General features: G+C 40.5%; 1 protein-coding gene across 5 annotated transcripts in view; it reads right to left on the bottom strand.

Annotated features, from left to right (window-relative positions):
• The window catches only part of LRCH2 (leucine rich repeats and calponin homology domain containing 2), a 72,531-nt gene extending 59,603 nt beyond the window's left edge, over nucleotides 1–12,928 (bottom strand). For 2 of the 5 annotated variants that reach the window (XM_039489714.1, XM_039489717.1), the window contains exon 1: nucleotides 12,666–12,927. In XM_039489714.1, the coding sequence (XP_039345648.1) occupies nucleotides 12,666–12,903 (238 nt within the window). In that variant the 5' untranslated portion in view covers nucleotides 12,904–12,927. Of the gene's footprint in view, nucleotides 1–12,665 lie in introns of all 5 variants that reach the window. The other 3 variants (XM_039489715.1, XM_039489716.1, XM_039489720.1) reach the window with 3 other exon arrangements.
• Between the last annotated feature and the right edge of the window lie 278 nt (nucleotides 12,929–13,206).

Below are 13,206 nucleotides of genomic sequence, written 5' to 3'. Positions count from 1 at the left end.
AGATTATTAACTTTAAATTAATGTCATCATCCCCACCAATATGAGTCTGGCTGATCGGCAGATACAAAAAACTCATCTAAGGAATAACATGGATTTCACAGAATACAATTAATCCTCATAACCAACAGCAAGACATGAGCAGCTAATGACACTTAGTTCTTGAAGGTGCACAGGTATTTCAGAAGCTCTTTTTTCATTAAATGTGAAAAAAGTACAATGAATATTTAAAGGTACATAAGGATGTTTTAGTTACTCAGTGCTTCTCTATTTATACCTACTGTAGAGCCATCAACATCATAGCTTATTTAATCACTAAATGCACAGCAGGTAGCCCAAACATCAAACTGCTGTATTTGCAGCTGCATTCTTCCTTTCTCATTCATTCAACCTCACGCAACAACCAGATATACACAGGTTATCACAAACTAAGATCATCAGGTTCTACTGGATAGGATGCTTAAATTTTCATCTATACGAGGGGTAGGCAACCTATGGCATGCGTGCCAAAGGCGGCACGCGAGCGGATTTTCAGTGGCACTCAACACTGCCTGGGTTCAGGCCACAGGTCTGGGGGACTCTGCATTTTACTTTAATTTTAAATGAAGCATCTTAAACATTTTAAAAACCTTATTTAGTTTACATACAATAGTTTAGTTATATATTATAGACTTACATTTTAACATTTTTAGGTGGTCTCTTTCTGTATTACTGGCACGTGAAACCTTAGATTAGAATGAATAAATGAAGACTCGGCACACCACTTCTGAAAGGTTGCCGACCCCTGATCTATTCCTTTATTTCAAGATTTGAGAAGGCAGTATGGTCTAGTGGAAAAACCACTGGACTGAGACCCAGGAGACCAGGGTTCTATTGCTGGCTTACCCAAGGTTGCCTAGAAGGCCAGTGGCTAAGTCACTTCACTTCTCTATGCCTCAGTTTACCCATCTGTAAAATGAGGATAATGATACCATTCTCCTTTGAGATACTCATGAAAAGCACTATATAAGAGCTATTATATAAAATATATACTCATATACTCCCTGACTAAACTGACATTGTTCCATTAACACTACATTATGTAAAAATAATTTTAAAGCGAGTGCGAAACTATTTAAAGTACAACAGCCTGTACAGTGCATTCTAACAATCCAGAATTTTCAAATATTTCACCATGCCAAAACAACTGAACTGCAAGTTCAAATTGTGCCCCCACCCCTCCACTTCAGAAACAGGTTCTACAGGACTGAAAAACCAGGGGCCAAACCCAAGCAATAGTGCTCTATAAACCTACCACCTAGCCATGCGGCTGTTTTACATATGATTGCAATAGAAACAATAACTCTACCTCAGATTGAATGAGCCTTGACACAGCTTTTAAGGTCATCACAATGCAAAATGCAGTCACCTACTGACTGCACTGCCTGAGGAACTGCAGTTAAATGATAGAAAGCCAAGTGGAATTTAAGAATTAGTCCTCTCCAAGGAGACCTGTGAGGGCCTTTTGACATCAAGTATATGGGAAAAGGCCTTCTTAAGATGGGTATGCAGTTATGGGGAAAACTGTTGCCAATGCAATACTCTTATTAAGACAGAACTCAGATGAGTCCACTGCACCACTTTATCCTTACAGCATGTGGTATCAAGTTGATCAGATATTAGTGCCTGAATTTCAGTTACTCTATGAAATTAAGTCACACCATCAAGGAAAATATTCTTTCAGATCAGGAATTTGATGTCAGAGGTACTGAGTGGCTAAGATGAGCCACCATTTTCTTCGTCAAGACCACACTGATATTCCTCAACATTGGGAGCATCCTAATTTCACAGTGTCAGGTCCTGAATAAACCAGACAAAAAGAGGCTGCAGACACATTGGTCAACCTTCTATTCATTCATAACACAACTAGAAATACCTGCCATATGGCCCCGGATGGAGTTAATCTAAAGTGAGATGAAAGCAGTTAAGCAATGTATAGGGCAGGCAAAAGGTTCCACATGGGCCTACAGCATAAGTCTTTTCAACTAAAGACTGTAAACCCTTGTGTGTGGTAGGCTGCTTCCAAGAGGCCAGGAGGCCTTAAAGACTTGCTCAAATGCACAATGCCTACAGAGCGCTAACTTCTCTGAAGCCAGGCTGTCAAATAACTTCATCTCACAGTAAATTTTCCTTTCAGTTAGATATTTAGGGATGCTAAATTATTTCCACTACCTTCACCGACTGTTTTCAAAAATGTAAATGTAAGTACTAATTTTGAAACTGGAAACCATGTAACCAATGTGAACAGGACTGCATTCTTAGTGTCTCAAAAAAACAGCTTTGCAGCTCTTTAGATGAATACATTTAAACAGTACACTATCCAAATTTAAATTGAAAAAAATAATAAAAAGGTAATTTGACAGGTACTGTCTGGAAAAACTAGTTATACGTGAAAGGCCTTTAAAATTCATTGTTTACAGGCTCCCTAAATAAATCATTTGTTCTAAAAGAACAAAAGATACTGTCAGTTCATAAAATACCTTGTTGTATGTAAATTACTAACTGGCACATTTGTGCCGAATTAAAATATACAGGGTATGATTACTACACTAATACATGTAAAACAGAATCTGAAAAGTATCAGCTGGTGGGCTTTGATAGTATTTTTTTTTAAATGATTCAGTGCTATCACTTTGACTTGCCCTGATAATCTCAAGTATTTGGGAAAATTTTTTTAATAAGGCTTGAATATTGAATTGAGATTTGTTGAAATAGGCCACTGAAGCAAAATCTTAAGGAATCAGTGCAACTAGCAGGTGAGAAGAAGCAACTTTTACTCTTACCTGTGCAATCTGGAGGCTATTCAAACACTTCTAGAATTTATACGCTGCCCAATCTGTTCATGTTGAGTTATTTATTAGACATTATAATAAAGGAAGATTTAAAGAATACATTTTATTTCTAGTCTTCTACAGAAGACAGTTAATGAAAGACTGACATTGCATTTTCACCTTTATCCAACCAAACTGGCTTTTTTCAGGAAATGTTTATCTTCAATTATAAAACAGGGAAGGAAAGAAAATAACTGCCAATTCATAGAAACTTTACCACTGAGATAAATGTCTAATGCTCTGCTCACATTACATTTTACAAACTCCGGAGAATAAAAGATTTCACTGGTGAAATTTTAAACTTTACTAATGAAGAGGCAGGATTATAGAAAAAAAAAGGTCTCCCAGCTACAGTAATATTGCACAACTAGGTGAGATAACTTACATGAGATGTCAACTTAGGTTAGACTTTCTACTGGAACTAAATGCTTTTGAGTTTGTTAATGGTGCCTTCTTCAGTTATTTCTTAAATAAAAACAACCTATTATAAGTTCTGTTGATATTAACAAACATTATTAATGTTAGTCAAAGTACATTTAATATGTACATTTAATATGATAGACTTGCTCTGAAAGAACTTGAATCCAAAGAAGAAAGCTCATGCTGCAGAACGTCTGTTAGTCTATAAGGTGCCACAGGATTCTTTGTTGCTTTTACAGATCCAGACTAACACGGCTACCCCTCTGATATTTAATATGATGAGGCTTTACAATTTTACCAATCACTCATTTTGCACAGATCTAAACCTATTAGTCAGGAGACTGATTTCAAAAATAAGTGACTTCAACTGCGATCTCATTGGGCGATGCTTTTAGACAAAGACCAAGCCCCAGATGCCGGGAAGAGTAGGTGCTATCTTTTGGAAAAGCATCTGCCAATGTCTCAAATTTGAACTCCTTTTTCCCCAAACAAGTAATTTGGCTGCTGGAAAGGAAGACTGACCACTTTCTCTCACCAACCCCAGAGTCTCAGGGCTGCTGTAAGTGAGGTGATGGCCTATGCTGTTCTATCCCCCTCTAGCTGTCTTGGGGCAAGTGTTGGAATTACTCCACTCATCTTTGTCCCAAACAGCAGCAGAAAACCCTAGCATTACTCTGGTCAATTTCATTAATGGTCACAGTTTTGAACAGCAATGGAAAAACTGGACAAAGTTGTTAGATTCATTCTATTGCTGCATAACCCCCCCCCCCCCACACACACACACACTCTGCAGAGACCGTGGAGCTTTTTAGATGCTGCGGGAGATACTGCTGCATTTGTTCATATTTGGAAGGTTTCTTCCACAACTTTAAGGACAAAGAATACTTTGGTAAGGAAAGTGTGCTTACACTTGACAGAATTTGTTGTAGGTCCTCATATATGCCACTGCAAGCTGCCTAGTGACTAGCAGCAAGTGGATTTTTCAAGCTCTGATTCAATGCATTGGTAATATAAAGAGAAAAAACATCCAACTTTTCTAATAGCTTTCAGAAGTAGATTCCCTTCCACTTTTAGTTATCTGTTTGGGAAGCAAGAGCGCTTTTCAGATTTTCTTTTGCCCAATTTTAATAAGGGGTACGGGGTACATCTAATTTTTCAGACATTAGGCCCATCTTTTATTCAGTTTAAGTTTCTACAATACCCCAGTTACTATAGCCAAGGATGTGTGTTTTCTGATAAATATTTAAATCATAATAATCATCTTACTTTCACGTTCCAATCTTTCATAAATTTAATTTAGTTCATCTTTGTTTTTAATTTTTTAAAGCAATGTTGAATTAAGTCAAAATTTACTCTCTCATTTTTCCAGACTTCAAATTTTGTACTAGCAGGCTGTTCCTGATGCTGCTTGGAATGGTGAAAACAGACTAATTTGTCTGTTGTATTTCAAGGATGCACATGCATCAAAAGACCTAGTTTTATTTCTATAATTTACTATTTTATATTAACATTAATTATGCTAATATGATTTTAAGAACATTCAGAACCACACAGCCATTTGGGACTGCCCATGCTTTAAGAAGATTTGATAGCAGAGTATAGATGAAAATCCAAAATTTTCAACCATCTTTTTATGGTGCGTAGCCTGAAAAACCTGTGTTTGATCAGAAGGCTTCAGTGATCTGAAGCTTAGATCTGATGAGCAAGTGTTATGCTGGACTCGGAGATGCTCACTGCTTTTATAAAATAACTGAAATGAAAAGATATCGTTCTGAAATCCACAGTGCTTACATTTGGCAGATCTTCAATAGTCAGGCCAGACTGTAAAATCATGGGGGAAGAAATCAAATCTTTGTACATGTTCATACAGCATCCAGGACAATGGGTGTTCTGAATTACTAGCTAGGAAAAAGGCTAGTACATCTATTAAATCGTCCTTGGGTGTATTTTATAAAGTGCAGTATCTGCCCAAATTGAGAGCCAGCTATGAAAGTTGGCTGAATTAAAATACAAAAAGACAAGTAAACCACAGAAAGCTCAAAAAGTAGAGTATTATGACATTTCTTCAGAGAACACCCGAGCAGACTGAAATTTCAAAATAAGTTTTCCTTAACTCAGAAATCCATACTAGCATACCAGACAGAAGTATTTAGGTGTTATAATACTCAAAATTATTTTTCTTCTAGTGTCCACTGCCATTATTTCCCCCCACACACAGACATCAGTATTTCTGAACCAGTTATTCACATGTTTAATCCTCCAATTCTCTTCAGTCATTTACACCTGTTTCTCTGACAAAGCCTTCAATGAGAGTGAAACATACACAGCAGAACATGGTATTTCCTCCTTCTAAAAATCAATGTGCACTAAGCTATTTAAATAAAGGTGTGTGGAGTGTTGGGTTCCAGCTATTTCAATATGTAACTTCATTTTAAGCAACTGCACTGGGTTGATGAGATATTAACACTGACTTTGTTCGAATAAAGATCTGATTCTGAATTGGGATCTGCTAGTGTGGACCTTTCCTCCCAAAGTCCCATTACAAATTCAAACATGGCAGGCACTGTCCAAAACAAACAAACAAGTTTTCTACATCAAATAGAGATAAAAATAATAATAAAATTAGAGTTTTGGAATTATCAGTATCATACTGATACAGGTCATACAGCTGGATCTCGACGGGTTAAAGGGAGCAATTAAGGAAGGTAAGGACATTGCTGAGAAGCTACATGACTTATTTGCATCAGTCTTCAAAGGATATTGAAGAGATACAAGAAAATTACAGGTCTGGGACTGGTAATAGAGGTGAGGTACTATCAAAGACTGCAGTGCCAGAAGATGTACTGAAGCAATCTGATCATTTAAAAAGCAACAAGTCACCAGGCCCAGCATGAATCCAAAAGTATGAAGTGACTGAATGGCTAAGAAAAATATGTAACCTCTAACCGAGAGCAGCTACAGTTCCAAAGGACTGAGAGTAGCAGATGATGTACCTATATTTTAAAAAAGGACAGAGGTGACTCATGGAATTACAGACCAGTAAGCCTTACATCTATATATGGAACAAACTGAAAAAATAAACTTAAAACACCTGGAAGATCATGGTCTAACCAGCACAGCTTCTGCCAAGGGAAATAGTATCTTACTAATCTCTTCGAATTCTTTGAACATGTCAATAAATTTGTGGATAAAAAGAACTGGTTGACAATTTACTCAGGCTTTCAGAAGGCATTTGATAAAATTCTTCACACGCAGCTAAGTCCTCATGGATCAAAGAGACAAAAGTAAAGACAACAGATGTAATGCATACTGTAGGCAAAAATTTGAACTACTTATACACCACCCTGGGTTTTACATTGGTTTATCCATTCAGTAAAGAGACCTAGGCATCACTGTGGACAGCTCAATGAAGACCGCTGCTCATTATGCAGCTGCAGTTAAAACAGCTAGCAGGATAGTAGGCTGCATAAGCAACAGAAAGCTGAATAATACAGAAAGTATTATTATGCTTTTCTATAAATCAGGGTTGCAGCCTCATTTAGAATACTCTGAGCAGTACTGGTCAGCCCATCTCAAGACAGATATTGTAGAAAAACAACAAGAATGATGGGGGAGGGATAGCTCAGTGGTTTGAGCATTGGCCTGCTAAACCCAGGGTTGTGAGTTCAAGCCTTGAGGGGGCCATTTGGGGCAAAAATCTGTCTGGAGACAGGTCCTGCTTTGAGCAGGGGGTTGAGAGTAGATGACCTCCTGAGGTCCCTTCCAACCCTGATATTCTATGATTCTAAGAAAGACATAGGCAAATTCTTCTATGAAGAAAGGTTGTTTACTTTAGAAAAAAATACATAAAGGACACAATAAAAGTATACAAAATAATCAAAGCTACAGAAGATAGACATTTCTCTTCTTTCCATCTGGCAACACAAGAACAAGGGGCACACTTTCAATTAAATTTAAAAAAAAGTGTGGAAAATTCAAAACCAAGGAAAGGCAATACTTTTTCACATGTGCAATAAAACTGTGGAACTCACTGCCAAATGAAGTCATTGAAGCCATGAACTTAGCAAGATTCAAAGAGTGACTGGAAATGTATATGGACAACAAGATTATAACAAGAGTTTTGGAAGGGATATTAAACGTTATTCTTTAGGACTTAAGACAATTTTCAATTATTAGAAAGCAAGGCAATATAGATGCCAGATTAACCCACATTTGCAGGGTTCTACACCTTCCTGTGAAGCAGCTGTTGCTGGCCACTGACAGACAGCATACTGGACTATCTTTAGAGTCTGACCCAGGATAGCAATTCCTTTATTCCTATCTGCAAGTTACTGCTAAAGAAGTTTTTGTATATATTTTAAGTTATCTACACATGCACTAACTCTGAAAACATGAGTTAAAGAGATTCTGTTCTAGGATAATAGGAAATGAATATGGACAAAACACTGGAATTTGTTTCATGTTTCCAATAGGGTACATTTATAATATTTAACTGAAGAAATGTGGGGAATTTTATAAAATGAGCTTTTTAAAGCGTACTAATAAAATGCTGTCTTGGAATGCTGTTCTAAAAAACTGATAGTCCATTTAGTAGGGCGAGTCAAGGAAATATAAATTGTAAGTTAGGTAAAAGGAATAGATCAGAACTAAATCTTTTGTCTCTAGGTCACTGGTATAAACACAGACTACATCTAAGAGAAGGCTAGTTGAAAGTTTCAGTCCAATTCCTAAAGGACGGAGGTCCATAAAACTCCAAGAAGCATTGCAGTTGGCAACCTCAGTTGTCATCTTTTAGATGATAAGCCCAGGATTGACTGGATAGAATGAATGGGTAATTACCCCAGAGTAGTCCCCAAAACAGGGGTAGGAGACACACTGGCAGGCAGACAGGCATTGCAGAGAAGCTTCCATTCCTTTTTATGCTGTAACTATTCTATTTTTCAGAACTTTTAGTCCGGCACCTTTCATGAGCAAGAAATGCACCAACATAATATGCTTCAGCTTCTGTAAGGTTAATTTACATGTATTATGATCTGCAGATTCTTATTGAAGACGGATGTTCTTCAGTTTGCAATCACATATTCTCTATTTCAGATGCACCTCACTCAATTTCTACAATAAAATCTAGACTCAACAAATTACGGAACAGTTTCTGGTTCCAAAATAACAGATTCTTTGAGTTCTTAGTATCTGGCAGCCGGCCAGCTACCTGCCACCATTCTTATCAATGTCAGTACCATAAAAAAACAAACAAACAAACAAACAAAAAAAAACACCACACCGCATTTCTATTTCATTCAAGAAGGTACAATCTGGTTAGATGACTAGGATGTAAATCATCAAACCAGCATGCCCACAACAACTCTCTTTGGGTGTAAACTTATCTGCATTATGTGAGAACATCAATTGCTCCATCTAAAAGGGGCCAGATAAACATGAAATAAACTGGGTCAAATAATGTCAGGAGCATCAGACAATGATATACCCTTCCAAATTGGTATGCTTGTTGACAGTCTCAGCAGAGACATCAAGGAATCAGAAGTTAGGCTGTTTTAGCCTCCCCGTTACATCTTACGACAACCTCTCCATATCAGAGACACTTTTGAGGCAGGCACACTGCAAAGCCCATCATTTACCTCTCTCTTTGTTAAGGCTGTGGAGGAGGGTAGCAGTTGAAGTGAATGAACTTGGTTAGTCCTCCGTCTACAGCAGGGTTTCTCAAACAGGGGTCACCGCTTGTGTAGGGAAAGCCCCTGGCGGCCGGGCCGGTGTGTTTACCTGCCCCGTCTGCAGGTCCGGCTAGTCGCGGCTCCCACTGGCCGCAGATCGCTGCTCCGGGCCAATGGGAGCTGCTGGAAGCAGTGGCCAGTAAGTCCCTCGGCCCGCACCAAGAAACCCTGGTCTACAGGATGGGCATCCATAGCACTGGACAGGTGCTTATAGGCACATTTTTAATATCTGAAGAAAAAATAAATGAGGGCTGAAGTTTGGTGGGACAATGTCAGGATGTTTGCAAATCTGCTTACTATGTGGTCCCTGTTCTGTGTATAGAGAATGTTAGTTTCAAGGGCTGTCAACATAGCACCTTTCACAAGCATCGAATTCACATTTTTTTTTAAATGACTAAGATCACAAAAGTAAAAAAGCAAAAACATAAGACACTTCCTGTGTGTCAATCTGATAGTAGATTTACAAAAAAAAAAAAAAAAAAAAAAACCAACCACCACCACAACTCATTTCTTGGCCAAATCAAGACGTCAGTGATGTAATAGACCTGTATGCTTAATTCCCATCAGACTTAACAGTGCCCACACAATGAGAGGATGTGGGCCTCAAGACTGTAATTACTTTGGTCTCAGAGCATTTCCTACTGGATATTCTCCAATTTACACAGATTCTCCAGTTTAAAGGCTTTGACAGATGCATAATCAGAGTTAAAGGGCCAGATTACTGTTGCTGCAAGATTATTGCAGGAAATAAGTTTTGCCACATAATATAATGAGATGCGATAAGATGCCACAGGCCTTTGCTACAACACTTGCAACTCATGGTTTAGTAAGGCATTTAAAACTTCAGCATATGCAGGAGACCACACAAATAAACTGGAGGAAGGGAAGTGTTCAAACTGGGAAACACACTCTCACACCCATCCTCTCACCCACATCCCCTTTCTGGATAGGACAATTCAGTTCAGTTCAAGTTTATGTGTCACAATTGATTTACACTTAATTCAATAGACGTTTTATGAAATGTGAACCAGAAGTACTTCCAACTCAGTAAACAGAAATTGGTCTCTAGGGAGGAAGGATGTTGTTGTGGCTAAGGCACAGAACCCTGAAGCTATAGTAGTAGTTCTAGGGTCCTGTTTTCAGCTCCACCACAAATCTTGTGCAAGTCAGTCACTTACAGACAAATTTTCAAAAACAGCATTTATTTTGCATGCCCATCTTGAAACATTTTGGGTCTGATTTTCAGCATGTTGAGCACAGGCAACTACCACTGACTTTTACAGGACCTGTGGGTGCTCAGCACTGCTGGAAGAATGTCTCAAGATGAATAACTAAGAACTGAGGCAACAAAAACAGAGCAATCTTAACCAGAACCACTGTGCCTCAAATTACATAGTACAAGATGGGGATTAATGCTTCCCTGCTTCACAGGCATGTTGTGATGTGAAGCTAATTTATTAATAGTGTTAAGTGCCATAGAAGTGCCTGTAAATAAATACAAATAGTGTAACAATAATGCAAATCTGATCCAAGAATCTAATGCTTCTTTAGAGAAAATCTGTAAGTAACAACTTTTGATGCACTCACAGAATACTAAAAATTCACTCACCAGTCAAAAGAAACAGATTAGATAACTCCAAAAACCAAATCAAAAACAAAACTACAAAGTTCTTGTTTACAAACAACTTTTGGAAAGATCTGTATAGGAGTTGAACTACAACCTATATGGTTTGAGGATTAATTCTTTAGTAGGTCCTGCATTAAACCAGTTCCACTGTATACAAATAGCAGAAGACTCACGGTGCCATTTGCCAATATTACTAATTATTTGAACAATTTCTTGATGCCATAAAAGCACATACAGCTCTTTGGGGCAGGGACCTCTTTTTGTATGTGTTTGCACAATATCTTGCATTATGAAGCCTCAATTCCGATTAGGGACTGTAGGCACTACAGTAATATAAATCACTCAGGTCAGATTGGCATTCTGACAAAAGAGTCAGATAGCTATTCATTTACACAAAATTGTGTTGACTTTGTATTTGAATTACTGTATACATTCAAAACCATTTCAGTGGTATCTTATGATCAATGTATACCCATTAAATGTATGGACCCATGATGAACAGAATACAAGACAGAAGAAATCTTTTATTCACTGTATCCATTTCCTCATATATATTTTCATTGTTGAGTATTTACACATAGAAGTGCTTAGTGTGTTGACAGGCACATTTTATACCCCCACCCCCTTTTTTTTTTTTTTAAACAGAAAAATGTAGAGCTCTCACTCCATAACCCATTTTTTAATTAATCTTGTGCATCCATTGTAAGACAATTAAAGCACTCTTGCCTATCCACATTCTGCATAGCATATGCAAATATACTACATGTGTCAGAGAATAAAACCATTAACAGCCTTACTGCTGGATACTCCAAACATCCAGTTTCTTAGCAGGCCTTCACAAATCATTAAAAAAAAAAAAAGATATTGTGATCTTATTGAACAAGATTGCCTATAACCCAACACACAAAATGCAGTCCACAACAAAGACTAACAAAGAATAAGTATTTGATGAACCATGGGAGCACAGAATTGTCACAGATGGATGAAAGCACTACAATGGGCAGACTCTCTCTTTCAGAATGATAAGCCAATTACCCACAATCCCATGAAAAAAAGAAATAAATATCACTTTCTGTTTCCTACTAATATATGTTAAAAACCCTTACTACTTTTGATCAAAATACAGCAGACCTCAGTTAATATATTTCATTTTACCATCCTACCCTAATTAACTCATGTTCAGTGACCAGTCCAGTAGCAAATAAATTCAAAATTAAGAGTATAAAAATACACAATAAACCCCCCCATAGCTTATAATAGAAACCAGGTTGTCTAGAGACTATACCGAAGCAAATACCTCCAATTCACCTCACATTTTAAGAGAGTCTAGATAAATTCAATGGTCTAGGTTCCCACATCTGTATTTAGTAACATGGTGAATACATTCAGTCCTGATCTGCACACTGTGTTCGCAGGCTGCGATGTGTGCACACTATGCCCCCGCCTTACCCCTTACTCGTAATGGGAAAGAGGCACATTGGAAAATCCCAAGCAACAATGCTGCATCATGAGCGACTTGCCACCCTGATGGGGCCAGAGCCCCCAAAATGGGACAGATGAGCCACAACACTCAGGCCTGATTATTGAAAGAGAGAAATAAGTGACTGCCTGTGTCCTACCCAAAGCGCAATCCCAGCCCATCCCCCCACCAGGGACATACCCTTCATATCTCCCCCCAGCCCATCTCCCCCCTACACACACTCAGCCCCCCCATCCCCCGCTAGGGACATACCCTTCCTATGTCCCCCAGCCCATCTCCCGCCTACACACACCCCCATGTCCCCAACTCCCCTCCCACCCTTCATATCTCCCCAGCCCATCTCCACCCTACACAACCCCACAACACACACACACACACCCATGTCCCCAGCCCCCTCCTCCTCTGTCCCCCAGCCCATCTCCCCCCTACACACACCCCCATGTCCCCACACTCCCCCGCCCCCACCCTTCCTCGGTCCCCCAGCCCATGTCCCGCCCCCACCGGCCGGGCATCTCCCCAGGGCCCCGGCCCCGGCCCCGCACCTGCTTGCGTGGTGTCGCTCAGGTCGTAGCCGCCGCCGGGGAAGTCGCGGAGCTTCCTGCCGCTGAGGCAGAGGATGCCCGAGCTGGCCGCCTCCTCCAGGGCCCGGTCCAGGCTGCGCCCCGTGTGGGGCTGGGGCAGCGGGGCCGCGCCCCAGTACGGCCCGGTGGGGTAGCACAGGGTGAGGTGAGCGGGGAGCCCCAGCCCGCCGCCGCCTCCGCCTCCCTGCCCGGCCGCCATGTTAGTGCCGGAGACAGGCCGGCCCCACAACAAACGGCGGCGCGGCGCGCAGGCGCCGCCGGCCAGGAGGAGGGGGCGCGCCCGGCGCGGGGCAGCGAGCGCGGGGCAGGGCCGGGGGCGCGCCCGGCGCGGGGCAGCGAGCGTGGACCGGGGGCGCGCCGGGCGCGGGGCAGGGCCGGGGCGCGCCCGGCGTGTCTCCTCAGCGCCCTGCCAGCGGGGCCTGAGGGCGGCGTTAGGGTCGGGCCGGGCGCTGTGTGGAGACGGGGGGGCGCGCTGCCCTCACGCCGGCCGCGTAACAATTCA

The sequence above is a fragment of the Mauremys reevesii genome, linkage group 9 (assembly GCF_016161935.1).
Source record: "Mauremys reevesii isolate NIE-2019 linkage group 9, ASM1616193v1, whole genome shotgun sequence".
Classification (NCBI taxonomy): Eukaryota; Metazoa; Chordata; order Testudines; family Geoemydidae; genus Mauremys; species Mauremys reevesii.
This window is presented reverse-complemented; position numbering and strand designations above follow the sequence as displayed.